General features: G+C 55.3%; 7 protein-coding genes across 7 annotated transcripts; 1 reads left to right on the forward strand and 6 right to left on the reverse strand.

The window, feature by feature from the left end:
- Positions 1-639: 639 nt before the first annotated feature.
- Positions 640-3,976, reverse strand: PG997_014185 (ATPase Na K transporting alpha; the record flags this gene model as incomplete). The annotated part of the gene is made up of 3 exons (XM_066818499.1): positions 640-2,887; positions 2,953-3,375; positions 3,450-3,976. The coding sequence occupies 3 exons, from the start codon at positions 3,974-3,976 to the stop codon at positions 640-642; spliced, it is 3,198 nt and encodes a 1,065-aa protein (XP_066660687.1).
- Positions 3,977-6,576: 2,600 nt separating this feature from the next.
- On the reverse strand, positions 6,577-8,253 carry PG997_014186 (uncharacterized protein; the record flags this gene model as incomplete). The annotated part of the gene is made up of 1 exon (XM_066818500.1): positions 6,577-8,253. The coding sequence occupies one exon, from the start codon at positions 8,251-8,253 to the stop codon at positions 6,577-6,579; it is 1,677 nt and encodes a 558-aa protein (XP_066660688.1).
- Positions 8,254-9,153: 900 nt separating this feature from the next.
- PG997_014187 (uncharacterized protein) lies at positions 9,154-9,489 on the reverse strand (the record flags this gene model as incomplete). The annotated part of the gene is made up of 1 exon (XM_066818501.1): positions 9,154-9,489. One exon carries the CDS (start codon positions 9,487-9,489, stop codon positions 9,154-9,156), a length of 336 nt encoding a protein of 111 aa, XP_066660689.1.
- Positions 9,490-10,541: 1,052 nt separating this feature from the next.
- Positions 10,542-12,032, reverse strand: PG997_014188 (uncharacterized protein; the record flags this gene model as incomplete). The annotated part of the gene is made up of 1 exon (XM_066818502.1): positions 10,542-12,032. The coding sequence occupies one exon, from the start codon at positions 12,030-12,032 to the stop codon at positions 10,542-10,544; it is 1,491 nt and encodes a 496-aa protein (XP_066660690.1).
- A 945-nt stretch (positions 12,033-12,977) lies between these two features.
- Positions 12,978-13,860, reverse strand: PG997_014189 (uncharacterized protein; the record flags this gene model as incomplete). Its single annotated transcript, XM_066818503.1, has 2 exons — positions 12,978-13,696; positions 13,752-13,860. The coding sequence occupies 2 exons, from the start codon at positions 13,858-13,860 to the stop codon at positions 12,978-12,980; spliced, it is 828 nt and encodes a 275-aa protein (XP_066660691.1).
- A 2,852-nt stretch (positions 13,861-16,712) lies between these two features.
- On the forward strand, positions 16,713-17,504 carry PG997_014190 (uncharacterized protein; the record flags this gene model as incomplete). The annotated part of the gene is made up of 1 exon (XM_066818504.1): positions 16,713-17,504. One exon carries the CDS (start codon positions 16,713-16,715, stop codon positions 17,502-17,504), a length of 792 nt encoding a protein of 263 aa, XP_066660692.1.
- Positions 17,505-18,412: 908 nt separating this feature from the next.
- PG997_014191 (uncharacterized protein) lies at positions 18,413-19,324 on the reverse strand (the record flags this gene model as incomplete). The annotated part of the gene is made up of 3 exons (XM_066818505.1): positions 18,413-18,514; positions 18,716-18,969; positions 19,048-19,324. 3 exons carry the CDS (start codon positions 19,322-19,324, stop codon positions 18,413-18,415), a joined length of 633 nt encoding a protein of 210 aa, XP_066660693.1.
- Between the last annotated feature and the right edge of the window lie 674 nt (positions 19,325-19,998).

Raw genomic sequence — 19,998 nt, forward strand, 5'->3', positions numbered from 1 at the left:
AGTGTTACACCAACGAGAGCCGGCTTGCCGCATGGGGTGTGAGTGGGTAGATAAGCCCGTTTCTCGCATAATGGTCCAGACTTAGACATGGCGACGTGGATAGTCACCAGTCTACGTATCAGCAAGCATGCCTACAGGTAACCATATTCTGCACGAAGATGTCGCCAACATCACACACTTCAATCCAACAACACCGCTCCTGACCAAGCTCGAACTCCAACATAACAAAAGCGAGATACAATGCTTTCTGCTCGAATTGAAAATGCTATACGGATGCTGTAGCTACGTATAAAGAATATACAACTTTCGACTTGTTGACGCCGGCCATAGTACTCAAGGCAGAGAAAACAAAAGCGACTAAGTGAATGAGTGTGTCGAAGTGAAGAGTATGCGTGTGAGAGAGCGCGAGCGCAATCGAAGAAAAGAAACTTTCGTTCTGCGTCGTTGCCAAGCCTGAACAGAACCCCGCCACGCCACCATATTGCCATACCATCGCTGCCAAGGTTCTCTCGTGTAAGTGCTATACCAAGCAAGCGAACGTGTCCACGAAGAAACATCTGCCATCCCCCTGAACGAAATCCCAATATCACCATTCCGGGATCTTGCTAAAGTTGGTGAGAAGCCCCCCTGAAATCAGACTTAGGCTTCCTCCCCATCCGCCCCCGGCGTCGCATACACCACAGTCCCCACCCCGAACCTTCTCTTCCCCGCCTTCCACACCTCCACCAGCCCCAAATAAACCAGCACACAACCCAGCACCACTCCCCACTCCCGCCCGATCGCCTCGTGCTTGAACACCAGCCGGTTCACCACCGGCAAGTACACGACCGGGAACGTGATGACGAACCCCGCCATGACGGCCCCAAACAGGAACCGGTTCCGGTACACCGTCCGGAACACCACGAACGGCCCCTTGCCGTAGATCTCCGGGTTCATCGCGAACAGCGACCGCGTAAAGTGCTTCACCTCCCACGCCGTCACCAGCAACAAGAAACTCAGCGTGGCGAACGTAGTCGCGCGCGCCTTGAACACGGCGTCGCACCCCTCGCTCCAGTCCGAGTTGCACCCGTATCCCAACGCCGCGGGCCGCGGGTCCCCGCTGAGCCCGTACGCGACCGCCGTGAAGGACGCGAGACATAAGGCGCCCATGAAAAAGCCGTACGCCATCTTGTCCGCGATAATCTCCCAGGTGAACACGCCCACCCTTAGATCGTGCGGCGGGCGGATCATGATATCCGGCTGCGCCTCCTCGAGCCCCAGCCCGAGCGCGAGGAAGGACGACGTGATCAAATTAGCCCAGAGGATTTCGATAGGCGACAGCGGAAAAATAGACTCGCCCTGCTCGTCCTTGAACGATAGACCAATCAGCAATAAGAACACCTGCGCGATGTTGGACACAAGCAGGTGCAGCAGGAACTTCTGGATGTTGTCGAACAGGCGCCGCCCCTCCTCGACCGCCGTCACGATCGACGCGAAGTTGTCATCGGTCAAAACCATGTCGGCCGCCTCCTTGGCCACGTCGCTGCCGTTGAGGCCCATGGCAATGCCCACGTCCGACTTTTTGAGGGCCGGCGAGTCGTTGACGCCGTCGCCCGTCATGACGCAGAAGGCGCCGCGGCGGTGCATGGCCTCGACCATGCGGACCTTGGTCGCGGGGCTGCATCTCGCCAAGACCAGCGGAAGGCTTGCCAGTGCGTCAATCTCCGAGTCGCTGAGAGCATCGAAGGTGCTGGCGGGCATGGTGGCGTTGACTGCTTCCGCGGCCGTGAGGTGCTTGCCGAGAATGCCGACTTCGTGGGCAATGGCCGTAGCCGTCTTGATATGGTCGCCCGTCAACATGTGCACCGAGATGCCGGCCCGCTTGCACTTTTTCACAGCGCCGGCCGTCTCGATGCGAGGAGGGTCGTAGAGACCGGCCAAGCCGAGTGGCGTCAGATCACTCTCGGCAAAGTCACGCTCCTTGACGACTTCATCCGAAAGGGGCGTGGTTCTGTGCGCAATACAAAGGACGCGGAGACCTTCAGCGGCCAGCGATTCCGCCTTGGCCGTAAGTTCCGCCTTTTCCTCGTCATTCACATTAAGACGAGGAAGGAGTGCCTCGAGGGCCCCCTTGGTGTAAATATTGACCGTCTGGCCATGCGCCTGTCCGTAGACGACGCTCATGCGCTTGCACGACGAGTCGAAGGGGAATTCGGCCAGGATGGAAGACGCTTTGGCGTGCGAGACGGTCACTTTGCTCAAGCCGAAACGCATGGCGAACACGTTGAGGGCAATCTCGGTCGGCTCTCCCACGGCGGTCCAGGAGGCGGGCGCCGACGTGGAGATGGTGGAGGTTTCGCCTCCATCATCAGTGGCACCCGCTGACTTGCAGTCAGTGACAGTAGAGTTGTTGCAGAGCGAAATGCATTCGACGAAAGTCCTTGCGTCCGCAGGCAGTCGCGAGACGGACGAAGAAGGTCGTGGGGTTTCCTCCTTACAGGGGCCCCAGACGACGGTACCACTGGAGGGATCGAACGAGTGAGTGCAGTCATTCACGGTAGCGCTGAGGCCGCCGCGAAGCCAGATCTTCCTGGTGATCATCTTGCCCTGGGTGAGGGTGCCGGTCTTGTCGGAGCAGATGTTGGTGACGCCACCGACGGCCTCCAGCGCCGAGAGCTTGCGGACGATGACGTTGCCCTTGGCCATGGCCTTGGTCCCGACGGCCATACTGATAGTGAGCACCGCGATGAGGGACTCGGGGATGACGGCGACGCCGACGCAGATGCCGTAGATGAGCACCTCGTCGTCGACCTGCCAGAGGCTGACGGAGAAGACGATGATGGCCAGGAGGACGGCGAGGCCGAACAGGAGCAGCGCAAACTTGCTGAGCTTCACCTGCAGGGGGTGCCTTCGAGTCCGAGAACGCTGCGGAGGCCGTTTTTGAATCGGTTCAGCAGGCGGGCGGGACCGGACAGACCGGTCTTGGCCTTGGGGTTGGCGCGGAGCATCTCGGCGATCTTGCCGACCTCGGTATGCATGCCGGTCGCGACGACGACACCTCGTCCGCGGCCGCGCGTGACGGTGCTGGCCGAGTAGAGCATGTTGATGCGATCGCCCAGGGGGACGTCGGCTTCCGCGAGGATGGCCTCGGGGTGCTTGCTGATGGACAGGGACTCTCCGGTGAGGAGAGCCTCGTCCGTGGAGAGGTTCAAGCCGTCAATGAGGCGCAGGTCCGCGGGGACGATATCGCCGACATTGAGGACGACGACATCTCCCCGGACAAGCTCCTCAGCCTTGATCGATTCGATCTGCTGCTGACGGATGACTTTGCAGGTGGGAGCTGACAAGGCATAGAGAGACTGGATAGTCTGCTCCGCACGGTAGTCTTGGATGAGTCTGGGCACTCGTCATCATTAGCGCGAGTCATTGTTTGTGAAAGGGGAAAGGAGGGAGATAAAGTAAAAACTGACCCGACGACAATGTTGAGCAGAATGACCGCTGCGATGACACCGCCCTCGATGAAGTCGCTAATGGCAAAGGACAGTGCCATGACGATGAAGAGTACTACAGTCAAGCTGTTGGAGACCTGTCTCAGGAGAATCTCCCACACGGATAGCCCTTTAGCTCCCTTAACCGAGTTCGGCCCATCTTGGCCCAGGCGGGCAGCCGCTTCGGCGCCGGTGAGCCCATAGCCGAAGCTGGTGCCGAAGGCCGGCTCCAACTCGGCGAGAGGGAGGGTGTGGGGATGAGAGACGGCATTCAAGGGCTGGAAGTTGCCGGGTCCGGTAGTGTCGCTGATGGAGACGGAGCACTTCTCTGTCTGTGGGGGCGACGACGGGCCGGTTAGGTGCTGGTGGCGGCGGCTCGGGTCCCGGGTGTTTAGGGTTGCTGGGTCGCGCTGGCTAGGGGGACCAGCGGGAGAGGACGTGGCATTGGGTAAACCACATATAGGAGGTTCAGTCGACTCCTCGACAATGATTTGGTCGGTTTCACCCATTCACGTATGACTGCAACAGGGCGTGATGCCTGTGTACTCGATACTTATATCCTAGAGGAAGGATTTCTTGATAAAGCAGAAGTAAGAGAGTGAGAGAGGCAAGACGAGTAAGAGGGAAGAATAGAGAGAGTGAGAGGGAAACGGGATAAGCCTGATTTGAGGATCCGATCCGGGGACGGCTAGATATAGTGGCAACCCCCGCCGATTTGGACCGTCCATCAGGTGGCTAGCTGCCAATGTGATGCCAAGGGACGTCGTCCCATGTATCTTTCGGTTGCTGGTTCTGGCATGCTATACTTGTTTCGTTAGTGGGAGAAGAAGGGAGGGAAGCAGAAAAGCGGCGAGATGGAACGATCCCATTGGGCTGCGTCATCAGCAAGCCCATGCGGCTTGCGATGGGTACTGCAGGGGAGAGGAGGGTGATGGGTAAGGTAGGTACACACTTTACTGACCACGGCGGCGAACCAGCTTGCCAGGAGGAGGCGACGGTCAAGCTTCCAAGCCTGCCAAGCGGCGCTAGAACCTCCGCGGTTTCTTGGAGAGGCGCAAGACCAGGTGGGATGCCAGTCGTGGTCAAGACGTCGTCAAGCTCGCGCGCTCAGTTACTCCATGATGATGCGGTGAATTCAATCGGGAGATAGTGAGGCGGCATAGGAGAGATCATTGACGATATTAGAGATCGGGGAAGATAGAGATGCAGCGAACGTGCAGTGAAATTAATGTTGATGGAACTTCCCAATATCTGACTCGATGGGCCAACTTTGGGTCGTCTTGGACCTCTTCATGCATCTCTTCGAGGGAAAGTGGTGGATTGGTAGCTCTTGCCTCAACCTGTTTATGGTTACATGCCCAAGCTTTGTGCTAGACTCGAAATCGTCGTCCATCCGTTCATTGAAGTTGAAGCTGGGCGACATGCTTGGCCTACAGCCGGGGCCCGAGTCTGGACGATTGATCAGATGGTGGTTCGATAACGGAAATAACTTAAAAGCCCGATAAGACACAGCAGCTGGAGCGGTAGCTGCAACAGTCAGTGCCTTATGTACTGTAGCGGCTGCTGTAGCGATTGATGCCTCCCCCATTCCCCCATTCCCCCATTCCCCGTCGCTGGCTCCCCAACCCACCGCTAAAACCGAACCCTTTTTTCACCTTGGACACCTTCGTCCCAACACTGAACCCGTTCACAGCGCTCGCGGCAATCGGCACATGCACCGCCGGGCTGAATCGCTAAGGTGCATGTTTTGTCCCTCATCAAACTCATAGGAGTCAGTCGCTCGGTCCATTCCCGTAATACTTCCACTTCCACTTCCACGTCTGTTTTCTGCTGTTTGCAGTTCTGCCAACGCTTGCTGGGTGGCTATGCCCAGGGCCATCCCCGTATTCCAGCCCCCCGCACTTCCCACAGACTTGGCCGACGAGGGCGATCCACTGCGGCGCCGCTTGGCGGCTCACCTCTCTTCCTTTTTTGCCCCGGCCCTAATTTCCTCTTTCGTTTTCCGCCAATGTCGCGTGCCGACAAACAGAGGCCAACGATCCGTTGATGACAGAGTCTCGTCATTTTATCAACTGTGGATTCGTGTTCTTGGAAGTGAGAGATGCACACTTGCCAGCATTGCCAAACATCGTCGTCCGCCTTGGTCCGGCTGATGAACGAGGGGAAATGTCTTGTACGGCTTCCCGGATATGGAAAATCTGACAAATCAGCCCATTACACGTTGAGAGACTCATCACGCGTGATAGGAGAGGTGCATAACCAGGTAAGTCATGTATGCATCTTCCCCAAGAATCAGTAATTGCGTGAACCCGGTGAATGTATGCATCGTCCAAGTCTACGATCGGGCCAATGATGCCCCTGACCGTTACATCGCCCGCATGATCTGGAAGAATGCTGCCTCTGCTTTCCATGTGCTTACTTTGATTACTCTCCCCATAAGGCAGATAAGGTGGTGCGAAAGCGAGCACGAATGATCGGTCGACGGCCGCGAGGCACTCCGGCAGTGGGGGCTCCTTTTGCCAGCAAACTCGGGCGTATCGGTCTTCCGCAACGGCTCCGGGGAGGCAGGCAGGCAAGTAAGCGCATGCAGACATCCCCTCCAGACTCGGAGAGTCTTGTTGAGGGATATCTCCACATGTCCATTCGACCGCAAATGGAAGGTCCAGACCCAAACCGTGCATAGGCGAGGGCGTCTCGTGCAGTAGACTGCTGCTGGATGATAAGCCAGTGAGACGCGAGAAAGCCCTTGCTTCCAAGGCTTGGTTTCTGTCTTGGTCAGCCATGGCAGTCTGGTCTTGATTGGACGGTCGGGTGGGAACATCTTACAGTTGTAGGTGACATCTCGGTGTATGACCGAGGATTCTCCTGACTGACGTCTCAATATCCGCATTCTTGTGACTTACGTACATCAATACATGTGAAGTAGGAAGAACTGCTCGACCACGTCCAGCAAGCATCATCAGTGCCAGTAGGGGCCATTCAAGTAACGTGTAGGTATAGTTCCTAGCCTCATCCAACTTAAGTATGGATGTTAAGCACCGTTGTTGCTACCGCCAGGGCTTATCTATGTATGCGCATGTAAGAAGTACATGTCCTAAGCCAGCGATGTCTATGCCTCCGCCTCATAAACCTTAACCCCCCTAAACCAAGTCTCCCGCACCCTAGCCTCCAGCAACTTCTCCGCCTCCCACTCCATCTCCACCACCGCCAAGTCCGCCGACAGCCCCTTCTCCAGCCGGCCCGCCCACCGGTCCATGAAGCAACTGTACGCCGACCCCGCCGTCGCCGCGGTCACCGCCGCCGCCAGCTCGAGCGCAAACTGCGGATTCATCATCCTCACCGCGTCTTTATCCCCATCCTCTTCCGTCACGGCCGGATCCCGCGCCGACCGCCTCGTCGCCGCCGTGTAAATATTCTTCAACGCCGCATGCGGCGCCGTCGGCGCATCGCAGCCCAAGGCTAGGACCGCCCCGCCCTCGGCGAACTCCTTGTACGCGAACGCGCGCCCGCACCGCTCCTCACCCAGCAGCCGCGGCCACGCCTTGAGGATCGCCGGGTCCGCGTGCACGGGCTGGACTGACGCCGTGATGCCGAGCTTGCCCAGTCGTGCCGCGTCCTCCGGGCTGGTCATTTCCAGGTGCTCGATGCGGTGCCGTTTGTCGGCGTTGGGGGTCGCGGCCTGCTTGAGGGCGTCGATGGCGGTGCGCACCGCCAAGTCGCCGATGGCGTGCAGGGCGCACTGCAGGCCGGCTTGGTCAGCCTTCCGAACGACGGGGACGATGTCTTCGATCGTCCATAAGAGCTCGCTGTTGGTTCCAGTAGAGGAGTACGGTTCCGTCAGCGCCGCGGTGCACGCGTCGACGATCCCATCACAAATAATCTTGATGCCCGCGATGCGGAAGTCGGACTCGCCTTTAAACTCCCGCCACAGCTTAACGGCGCGGTCCACCTGCGCGAGGTTTTCCGCTTCCGTCGCGCGCGGCGTGATGAGCCAGTGCGCCGCGAGCCGGATGGGCAGCTTCCCCTTCTGTAGTTTCCGCAGCACCCGCACCGCCTCCAGCATGTTCTCGTCGAACGCCATGTCCACGGCGCCCGTGTACCCCTCGCTGGTGTAGGACGCGATGGCACCCTGCAGTGCCGAGAGCTTCTCCTCCATCGAGGCGACCTTGGCGAGGTGCGGCCAGACCACGAGCATGACGGCCGACTCGGCCAAGACGCCGGTCGGATTCCCTGAGGCGTCTCGGTGGATCTTGCCGCCTTGGGGATCCGGCATGTCCTGCAAGCCCATCTCCTTCACGGCCGCCGTATTGCACCAAGTCGAGTGCAGACTCTTCTCATCAATGTAGATGGGCCGAGGATCCAGATCGTCCAGCAAACCCGTCGACGCCTCCTCCCCTTCCGTCAACATGGCATACATCCACCCCTTGCAGCAAATCCGCGGCACCTCCGGGTTCTCCCGAGCGTACCGCTTGATCGTATCCCGAATCTCTTGCAGATTTTTGCAGTCATCGAGTGCCACGTTCTGCAGCGACTGGCCGAGGCGCAGGAGGTGCATGTGGCCCTCGACGAAGCCCGGCAGCACCACGCGGCCCTGCATGTCGTGCCGCACAGCCCCCGCGGCCTCGGCCCGTGCGACTTCGGGGTCGGTAAGCGACCCGACGTGCGCGATGGTTCCAGTAGCATCGATCACGAGGCACTCGGTGAAGGCATGGGCACGGCCGTTGGTGCCTTGGCTCGTGAAGAAGCGGCCGTTGTGGAGTACGGCCGATACTGGTGAGAGGCCCATCCTTGGCTGGGCTCGTATTCTCTAGGAAAGGGACTTGACCACGTTAAGTAGTCGGTAAAGGACAAATGTAAACGAAAACGTTAATAGAACGACAATGTCTAACGCGCGTACAGGCTATTGGCGTGTATCGGAATCTATGGTCTATGATCTGCTTCTTTTCGAATTGGTTGGAGAGAAGCAGGTCAGGTAAAAATAGTAGGCAGGCAAGTTTCCTGGAGACGCCAAGTCCGATCGCGGCTGTCGCCGTTTTGACCAATGCAGCACCAGCATCTCAGGCCTCTTTGACGACATGACCCGACATGAGTAAGTGATTGTGATGGTAGCTAATTATAATCGGCATTGGCGTGACACTATCCACGCACGTTCCCGACTACTACTGACTTGAGCACTGGGCACTGATTTAGGTATTAGGCTGTAAGATTGATGCGGCGATACGTGTTGGCTCACAGTCACGGTTACACTGACAGACCGGACGTCAACAGCTTTTATTTTCAGGTGGGTTTAGCGCTCCCACCCCCCCCACTGTAAGGCACCCCAGCCAACAGACAGGCAACCACATCTTCGTCTTCGAAGCAAAAAGGCAACATAATGTACCAAGCTCTCATCCATCGATTTTTTAGACATGACCTCAGACGGAATCTTTAGATTCCTCATTTTGGACCCATTGACATCGTCGCAGAACTAGGTGCACGTCCCGTACGTCGCCTGGCAGCCAGTCGCACAATGCTCCGTCGTAGTCCCGCACCATCCCCTGTAGCGAAGTCAGATCAAATCAGCCAATTGTCCATACATCCACTTCAACCCCATCACCGTAATCTACTAATATGAAAGCAAGAGCGAGTACGAAACACCCGGTATAGACAGAGAGCGCGGGGGAGATAAGAAAAGAGAAAGGAAAACTCACGCAGCCGAGCAACAATCCGACCCCGGGCACTTATACCCGTACTTGCCCGCCTCGACCGTGCCGCACGTCCCGTCGACGGAAATCGTGGTCCCGGGGACGGGGTCGCGGCACGCCGCCGCGCCGCCCAGCGAGAACTCGCCCTGGCAGCCCGCCGAGCTGAGGCAGTACGCGTCCTCGGCGCCGCAGTAGCCGCTGCTCGAGCAGCACGCCTTCTCCTCGAAGCACGTGTAGCCCTTGCCCTCGCCGGCCTTCTCCATGCCGCAGGTGCCGTCGGGGCTCACCTCGGCGAGGGCCGCGGTCGCGAGGAAGGCCAGGACGATCTGGGGAAGCATGATGGGCGAAAGAATGAAGATGAAGATGAAGATGATCGGGGGTGATGTTGTTAGATGTTGTGGCTATGGCAACATTCAATTATGCAATTGGACTAGAGGGGTTCGACCTGGTGTTCTAACCACTCATTTGTGCCCATCATGGCGATTGGGTCGTGTCCTTTATACCACGAGCCAGGCTCGACAGCCATGACTTCTCCCCCAACGCGTCCCTTCAATGCCCTCACTCAATCTCCCGATGTCGTATTACCACTTGGAGTAGATCGTCATCGATGTTGGAGCTCGATATTGTCCTGCAGAAGAGAAATCTGCACCGTCGTGATTTTCCGTCCTCTGGCGGTTCTTCGCTTGATTTAGCCGAGCGGCTCCTTAATATCCAGAACCCAAGCGACGGACGGGTGAATTGATGAAGGTAATGTTCCATTGGAGCATGTAACCCAAGTCTTCGTTTAGTATGCGCCATGGCAATAATAGTAACAGACGAAACTTTCCTTCATTACATGCGTATTACATGCGTCTTCTCCATCCAGTGGCTACATGCGCCAATGGCGGCCATCAGCTGGCCGGCCGAGTAATCGATGAAATCTCCAAATCACTCGTGCAGCTTTTCGGTATGCGCTGAGGGGCTGTTGGATATGACCCCGAATGACCTTCTGTATTCGAGATGGATCGCCCTTTTGAATCTCCTTCCTCTTCAACCACATGACTTAGCTTGTATGAGGGCTTGGTCTCCACCAGCATGGCAATGATGATAGCATAATTGGTCAATGGACTGGCTGGGTAGGAAACGGCGTGGTTCATGACCGTACTTGACATAACATAGTTACTCAGAGCGGGTTTAAGCTCGATCATTGGTGCCTAAGTAGTCTAGAATATCAACATGCATTACGATTACAGGCTAGGGGTATCACCTATCACTCTAATATCAGCCATTGGCAACGCCAGATATATGCCATAAACGTAATCTAGTACAAGACAGCAAGTCCCATCACCAAGCCATCAACAACCACGTACCTCCTCCTTCCCGCATCATTGATCCTCCTCTCCGCCTTAGCTCACGCATCCCGCCTCACCGGCGCCGTCCGCCAATTGTAGCTATACACCCCCGGAAACAGCCCGACCCCGCGCATCTCGTCCATGGCCGTACAATTAAACCCCATGTCCGTCGATGTAACCTCAAAACGCTCAGTCACGCGCCCGTGCTTCCGGATGTCGATCGGGGATCCAATGGCCTGATCTTCGTGCCAAAAGGTCGCAAAGTTGCCGCCGCCGCGGCCCCAGAAGGCGAACAGGAAGTCCTCGAAGAAGTTGTTGGTGATGTTTTCCTCCAGGACCACCGTCTCGAAGTCCGCCATGCACCGGTCGTGTCGCGAGTTGGTGTGGTGCCAGTCCTCCTCGAGGCCGCCCGTCCTGCAGCAGCCGTCGACCCACTCGTCGTGACCGTGGCTATTGACGCCGCCCTCGCCGCCCCGTCCCTGCTGCCCCCCGATCGCGGTGCGCCGTGTCCGGGTGCAGGTACATGCGCGGCAGGTCGCGCAGCACCAACGTCCTCGTCGTGGGCGCGGCACAGTCGAACTAGGAGTTATTGACGAAGTCGGGCGCGAACCGCGCAAAGTCCGAACAGCCCTGCAGGTCGAGACTGCCGACGCGGTAAGGGCGGAAGGGCGCGGACAGGCTGCTGTTGCGGACGACGAGCTCGTCGACGTAGGCCGGGCCGCCGCCGAGCCAGAGCTTGCGCACGCCGGACACCTGTGCGCGCCCGACGCGCGTGAAGGGATTGACCAAGACGGCCGCGTCGCCGTCCAGGGGCTAGGTTCAGGCGCTCTGTGTAGTTGTTGCGCAGGGCGATGCCCATGTTGTCCGCGTTGCCGTCGTTCTCGGGCCTCCTGGGGACCGACGCGGGGTCGGTGCGGTAGCCGCTGACTGTGAGCAGTTCGACGTTTTGCGTATTGGCGCCATCGTCGAGCAGCGATGCGTGACCCAGGTCCGAGAGGCCGGTGTTGCGGACCTCGACGGTGCTGGCGGCGAAGGGAGGGGGTGTAGCGCTTGTGCGAGAGCACGTTGAGGCGGGGCAGATCGACGGCGTGGAACTCGGAAAGCTTGGCCAGCTCGGACAGGTCGATGCTGGACCCGGCGGGTAAGTCCTCGAGGACTACCTTGCCGCCAGTAGGCGTTCCATAGCGGTCCCCCATCTGCAAGAGGTTCTTGAAATCGACAGTCTGCAGCTTGGGCATGTCGCGTAGAATGAGATCGCCGTAGATGTCCCATATGCCCTCGTGGCGGAGCGCCGTCACTTGCGACCCGTCCTCACAACGCAGGGAGCCTTCAATAACGTCGATACCGTCGAGGGAGATGTCGCCGGTGGCGTCACTGGCCAGGACCACATCTTGGTCGATGACCTGGCAGCCCTTCTCGCCCACCGTGGTGTTGAAGTCGGCTTGCGAGTGGATGGTGAGCGAGTCGCAATGCACCGAGTGATAGTCCGCAAGGGAGCCACCGAAAAGGAGGAACCAGGCTAGGAGCCCTTGTCCTGGCATTGGCTGCATCGTGACAATGCAATAGAGCGAGAGTATGACACTGTGGCATCACACCTGCCGTGCCGCGCCATTAAGGGCAGCTGGGCTAAGAACGCTGGATATTTGTACTTACTGCAAGGTGGAGGGTCCTTAAAGCTGCCATCATCAAATCTCCGAACCGCGCCGCGTAGCCGGAATAGCATGCGTGTGGCAGGGGTCTGGTTGACCCGCTTATGAGGACCATTCCAGGCTGCAGCAAATGCCATCAGTCCATTTCGACTGACTCTGGACTCTGGTCCCGTCCGGCGCAACCCTTGGGACTCCAGATTCTCGCCTACCGGAACATTTCTGTATCTCCCTAATATATGGCAGAATACCAGGTGGAACCGCGTGCATCATTGGGACGTATTCAAACGATTAGTCCACCTCCGGGTGTTGAAGCCTTGAATACAGACTTCTTCGCCTCTCCGATGCGAGTTAGTTGGACCACGTAGATACCCTATCGATATACCCTATCTTGAAGCCATCAGGGCGGAGAAAGCCAAGCATTAGGTCATCTTCATGTTAGGCATACCCGAGGAATGCTGTTTGGGGTTTCTACGAGTTGGGGCTTCTGTGGATACTTACGACAGCAAATTCGGTGGGAGATAACTTCGTCATTCCCTTTGTTCAAGCCGTAAGAGGCATCGCATGCTCAGGGGATGATAAATACTAACCATTCTGTCGCAAGCTGCGCTATTGGCATGATCAACCTTGTATCACCCCATATCCGGATGCTAGAAAGAAGGTATGTTCACTTATGCAAGGCACACAGAATGATTCGCAGAAGAGACTCGGGCCCATCTGGGCCGATGCAAATGACTTGAATAGAGAGTTTGTAATGAGAGTTCCGTTTACCGAATAGAATGCAAAGATTGTGTTGTGAAACACTTGAATATATCAAACCCGTCGAGTCATCCCATCAGCCTCGCTGACTTACACATTCCCGTGCGCTTCGTCAATCCCCATCCTCCCCGATGTGTCATTATTCAACAGATTCCACATATCAGGGTATTCGTTGATATCATACCACTCGTGAGGCACCTGGCCTGTGTCACTAGTGGTCATAGCATCACTTCCAATATGCAACGTTTCCAGCGGCCCTTGCAGCTCCTCCCAAGGCAGAAAACCGGCTCCGTCCATAGGAACGACCGGAACGTAACGTGGGACCGGTGAGCCATGGCTATTACTCCAATCAATAGACATGAATTTTACACCAGGTGCAGTTCCCATATTCACCCTCGGATCAAACGTGAAGTCCGGCATGGAAGGAGTCTGGGGCGAACCCAGCATCCAAGCGTCCCCGTCGCTGAATCCGTCCGTAGTAGAAAAGCTTAGACATGACCCACTCGATCCATGGGGACTCGGTCCTTGCAAATCGGCTATATCCTCCATCTTGGGCTGCTTTGTGGTGGTACCATCCGAGGAGTTTGGGATCGTTGGGAATAGTCCCGGATAATCCCGTAAAGCGCTGGCGATGTGATTCCGGAGGAGATGCGGATCCTGCTCGCTTGGCAAAGTTCCAACAGGGAGTAGGGAGTCCCGAAGACGCATAGCCAAGTGATCCGCAAGTTGATCCCACCAGGTCCCGAGAGACTCACAATCCAGTGCTGAGTTAGCGGCTGACGGCGTCCTCAGGTTGGCTTCGCGATTATCTGGCGGGATGGTCTCAGCACACCTTACTCAATGTCACGATGCATTCCAACTTACAGGCAGATTCGGGCCGGTCTAAGTGAGGAAATAGGATGGCCCATATCTCAAACCACTTCTCCTCGGCGTTCTGACACGAGCTCCGCTTCCGGCTCTTCAGCATGCTCATTTTATCCTGGCCAATTCCTTGGACTACCGGATCTCGGTAGGAATTGTCTTTCATCGGGCATGGCGTGGCCTGTCTTCTATGAGCCACGAGATCTTTGTCCTGCTTGAACGTTTCGAGGCACCGATCGCACGAGGTCTGGTAGTGACACCGGTAGATGTGCTCCTTAAGACGTGGGATCTCTAGCCATCCCCGGCTGGCGCATAGCGTGTCCCGGGAATACCGCTTCGGGTAAGCGGCGTACAGCGGACACGCAAAGGGTTGGTGGATGAGGGGCTCTGAACGGGATCTCTTTGGATCTCGGTGGCATCTGCTATCATCGTCCGGAGGCGGAGGGCGCTTGGACGTCGTGCCCGGGCAACCGGAGGTTAGGTCCAGCTTGCCCATCCCATTGGTGGAAGCTCAAGTGGCAACTAATTAGAGGGAAGACTACCACGAGTTAAAACTTGAGACCTATGACAACTAAATGAAAACACAGCCCATTTCAAGTAGCAACTTGTATGTATGCATTGAAGGTGTTCCAAGAGCCGCCGAATTCTTGAAAGAAACAACACGTATGAACCAACTTTGCTTACTTTGACGTGACAAGAGACAGCCTTGTTAGTAGAGAAGAGTTATGCCGCGCTTATTCTTCATCGAGTGTGTATTGTCCGGTTGCTTCGGAGTCGGACCGAAGATGATGACAGACGGCCGCCGATTGGGACGGATAAAGCAAGGGGCAATTTGCTGACACCCACGGACTGCATAGGATGACCTGCAACAGTTACGCCCGAGGCAGAAAAACAGTCGCAACGAAGGCAGATAAACACACGAAAAGAAGGCAACAAGAATGGAAAATGGCCAGGGCAGGCAGAATGTGGGCAACGCCGGGTAAGTAGGCTATTCACCTTGAAGGCTGAGTTTGCCGATCGGAGTGTGGCGGAGCAGGGCTAACGTGCATGCTGACGTGCGCCCGATTACTACCTGAGAGGTCTAGACTACTGGTAGTTGCAGATCAGGCTGCAGATTCTGTCTACACAGCCCCGTTATTGTGCGTCTTAGGGAAAGACATTCTAAGCCATCCTTTATCAAAAGGAGGGGTGATCACACCGCCGACTCTCCATCACGATATGGCCCCCATCTCCGTGTTCTGTACAATCATTGATATAGCTCAGCGGTTACAAATGTCGAGAAGGCTCAGTGAGGAAACTGCAGAGGAAAGTCTTTCCGAAATTACACAACCGAATAATAATCAAAGAAGGCACTTCGGTCGTCAATACTATCTTACGTTCGAGGCTAGGGATATGCCGTGGGAGGCGCACTCCCACTCACCACCGCTCCAATAACAGAGACCAATAAAGACTTGGCAAGCGACACCTCAATACATATCTGGTCACAGCCTGCTCGAGTTTGCCCGACTGATATGAGGCATGCAACAGGAAATCTAAACCCCTGTTCTCAACCACCCTCCTAGGCGTCCATTGTGCGGCTCTGGGAGCCAAGATCATTTCGGTGCAATCTGTTGACCACCCACCAATTGCTGTTATATGCTTTTCCTTGATGACTTTTGACATGATCAATAACGGTGTTGACCAAATTGAAAAGTGAGAAGGGCTCAGCCGAAAATGTCCGTCCCAGTATCCATCCCCTGGGTCGTCGGCAGTGCTTCCCATAAACACGTATTGGCTATCATACCCGGCAGTCCAAGGAGCCTCTCAATAAATATTCCAACACAACCAATTGGTTTGATTTCCCGATTTCCATCCTGCCGTGGCGCGGTCTGTCTCGACAGCCATTACAAGACGGAGGGAGCACAGACTGGAGGAAAGTCCGGAAACCCTGGCCGCTTATCACTCGTTGAGGCCAGCCATTGGTGAAATATCCAAACATTACCGACCATTCAGGAGCCCTGGCAACCACCCCTTCCTCTCCTGGACCTACCAAGCCCCTGCAAGATGTTAGCTATTCGGTCCAGTCAGGATTCGCAGTAACATCGTCTGAAGCACATGGCCCCGTGCAAGTCCCAAAGGTACTGACCTGCTTTAGCATGGCCATCATGGAGGGGGATGCCAGTCCGACACAATGGCTCTGCCCCCCAACTCCGTGCCTATCGCCGACGCAGCAAAACATGATGGTCGTCTCCGTATTTGAAATGGAATCGCCGTGGTTCCTAGCCGATGCTTTAAGACCTCAAATTCCCAAATAATTCGTCAAGGCCTAACCACCACGCTCTGGCTCTGTCCCAGGAGAACCGCCTATCGTTACCTACCTGGCGTTCGAGAGGGCAGCTGAGAATTTGGTAAGACTCATCCCCTACCGCCAAGTCGGAGGTGAGGGCGCGCGTCAGCTAATGTACTTTAATAACGCATAAGAAAGACAATCAGGACTAGAGCCTTATCGCAAGATACGTCGCCGCCAACGTTCCAGCGTTCCAAGTTGGTATCAGCGGAGAGTCACCGTTCCACTCGCAGCGACTTGTGACATCTCATTGTTCCTCTACAACGCCCATTGCCCTTGGCAAGCCGGTGGGTCCGACAATTGCCGCGTCCAGACAGCAATCCTCGACGCCGAGGACAGCAACCACGGCGCGACTAGCTTCAACAACTCGACGTACCCTACGGCACGCACCAAATAACTCGCCGTGACAATACAGATGCTTGCTTCAATGAAAGTGACAGTAGCGAAGAGTGCAGAGGCACTATGGGCGATGACTTCATCGTTACCCCTGGCCCTTGGTAGACAAGTGAAGGGACGGAATCTTCGCTTACTCCCCTTGACGCTCCTCAGTGGCACAGTCACTGGTGCGCCATCAGTAAGCGTGAATATACCTAGCACGTATATGCATCCTCTTTGCTGACTTTGCCAAGGCACCAACCATGGCCTCAAAGCTGGCCCAAGCCGCCGAGGCTGAGTCAGTCCTCTACCAAACGAGAAGTGGGTCGCTTAACCAAAGACAGACGATAACGCTTGCTGACCAGACTGCTATAGCTGAACTCAATGGCTTGATGACTGAAGGTAGCTCTCTTCTGTCACTGATCGGCGTCACATCGACCACCCTGAGATCGGTTGGAGTTATTGTCGCACTAGTCGCCATCGTAGCTCTAGGGAAAACCACTTGCTTCCCCTCTGCACGCATCGATGCCTCAGTCGGGGATACGGTACAGCGCACAACCCATATTGAGCACGATGTAGTCTCTCATAGTAGCGATATGTCTCGCAACCAAGACCTCCTGCTTTTCGACAGTTCCGTGGGGCTCAGCGACTCGGATGAGGAGACCGACGCTCTCGATCAGCTTCTCCATGACCTTTTGACGTCGTCTGGCCTCAATCACAATGCAGATTCGCATCTCACCGCCGACCATGACCAGAACCATGATGTTCATCTGACTGGGTCCCAATTCGGTCTCGATGGCCTTCCAAATATGGAAGGAAGCGTCCACATGCCTTCTTCTGGCGGCTCCGAGGCAGCGTCCTCCCGCGGATCCTCTGACGCGGGACTCGGCGGAGGACTTCGACCCGCGCAACTTGGAGAGATCCGTAGAATAACTGATAGCTACCACAACATCCACTTCGAGTATACTTGCAACGAACCAAGAGACGACGACAGTGTCTCAGTAGCGAGCATGGCCGTTCTCATCGATCGGGACGAGTCGCAAGGCTTCCATTAGGAGATCCTATCGGTAGTCTCATACTGGTTCCCAAGCATGCGAGGGGGTTGGATGAAGATCATGCCATGCTTGAGGCTTTGAAGAACCATGGAGAGAAAACATTAGAAATCGTCACATAATAGATTCCGACTTAATAGATACCCCCTTTTGAAAACAGGAATGATCTAAAGATGAGATTTCATTTCGTACTTTCGTTGCAGACGAGATGTAGAAAAGCATGGCTGACGAGAACACCCTAATTTCGGCTAACCATTTACCTTACAGACATGCAAGGACTGTATTCCCTGATATACGATGTGCTGAGACCTTTGACGTGGTCACCGAAGCAAGACCCGATTGGGGGCAAGGGGCTGGCTGACAGTTGGAGTCATGTGGGGGCAGCCCCAACGGGATACTTCCCGACTATTGGTTCTGATTGGTATATCGCAGGCGTATTACATCGAGGCCTAACTTGAGACCCGCGAGGGGCTTATCGTCTTGTGGTACCGAGGGAAAAGGACCTGGCATTGAATTGTCCACGTCAGAGGCGACGCCCCTTTATCAAGTGCTATAATTCAAAATCGAAAGACATGACTCAAAGAAGGACCTCGCAACAGACCAATAGAAGCCCGCCATTATACCAACAATGTCTACTTATCCTAGCCAGCTAAGCCATTTATGTCTGTATGTATATGAGCATCTGATCACCCGGAGACGCCGAGTACCAAACTCCCAAAAGTCCCGAAAGCGTGCTCGAAAAACATGGAACTTGATAGTGGCAGTGGTGTAGTTACTCCAAAAGGAGACCCCGCCGGAAACCTATGTAAACATACCGGAAAGTACACAAATGAGCATCTAAGTCCTTTGTCATAGGTTGTCCGAGTTCAACAACCAAACTACGCTCTTAGGTGCTCTACTAACCAGTATGTTTACTCCAGGGAAGTCGGTGGTCTGCTGAGGCCGTGGTACACCAACTGTATCAGCATTGTCGAGTTCATGTGTAGTTCGATAGGGATACCGAAAGCCTGACACTATCTCACAGGGTTAACAAGTAATAGGCCAAGAGTTAGGGCATCAGGCCGATAGTTTGTGCTTTCTGAAGACTAGCATGGTCGCTAACATTCCAAGACACACTCAATACATGGTTGAAAGTGGAAATACGCCTTAATACAAATCTGGTTTGCATTATTCTACAGCTGACACACCACAAGGCATCTTACTTCTATGCTAACCCTAGTAAACGTTTCCTTTCCATCCTCGTTCAGTTCGAACGAGCCATGGGCGCATTGCGAGTGACGTAGGCCCTGCGGGTCTGAATTCCCGTTGCTGTCGAAACATTGGAACATCAGAACATCTTTGGGGGTCATTGCACTCCAGTACCAGAAGTCCTGGCCCTCCCTGTACTTGACAGCCAAGGTCTCTCCAATATAGTCGGGGTAGATCTGCTGTACCGGGACCACGTCGTCCTCGGCAAGGGTACGGGAGTCTGCAAACGCAAGCGGATGGTCACAAACCAACACCAGCGGCTTCTAGACGTTGATGATGCGGAATCGCTTTCGCCCACTTGAAACCATATCCCAATCGTGCTTGTCTAAGTGCCTGCGTGCGCGCCCCAGTGCCCCTTTTGGCGACTGGTCGATATGGACCTTTTTCACATGGTTCGCTGGCAACTTGGTAGAGCAAGCGCGGCGGACAGTATAATCGAAGAAGACAACCGTTTCGGCGCCTTCTACATGTCTCATGATGAGATCCTCTACAAATGGCAGGTATCTTGCCTCAATGTCTGCGCTCTGGTCAAAATCGATGCCGTCATCCGTCCCTTTGGGATACGAACCAGGCATAACTGCGAAAGAGTTGACGTCGAGATCGAACCCACTCTCGAGGCCTCGACAATCCTTGATGCAGGTTTTCACTGGGTTATGCTTGTAGTTTCTGATCCCTGGGTTGTGATTGGTTTCGGCGATATATGTAGGAGCTTTTCCTCCGTCTGGCTCACTGTAGAAGTGAAGAATACGAATGAGGCGACCCGCGGCGCAAGGTCGGGCAGCTTCTTCCACGATTTCAATTCTTCTAGTTTGGAAAAAGTTGCCGGGACACCACGGTGGACTTTATATAGAAAGGGTGAAGGCTTTGTAGCAGTTTGGTAGCCTAGGAGACCGTAGTTCTGGAAGTTGGCCTTCTGCAATCGAAGCAGTCTTAGGGATATCGAAACTTATCGTGGAATTTGAAAGTGATAGTTCAACTTACCCACGGCGCGAGCGATATTTATGCAATTTTAACTTCGACAGGATGCCCATACGATCCAAGGCGAAGGCAAATCAAAATTGATCATGGCCAGACTATGTTTTCACATTTATCAGTTACGCAAGATTACGCAAAATCTTGGTGGAAGGTGTCACCCGATAAAAGTTTCTGGCCGTGATAAGAATTGCCCCGCCAAGTATTTGCAACAGGCTATCCTGCACAGCTTTCATCACCCTTCTTCCACTTGTTGTAAAGCCCGAAAACAAGACAT

This window comes from Apiospora hydei (assembly GCF_038363865.1).
Source record: "Apiospora hydei strain CBS 114990 chromosome Unknown utg000010l_segment0_segment0, whole genome shotgun sequence".
NCBI lineage: Eukaryota > Fungi > Ascomycota > Sordariomycetes > Amphisphaeriales > Apiosporaceae > Apiospora > Apiospora hydei.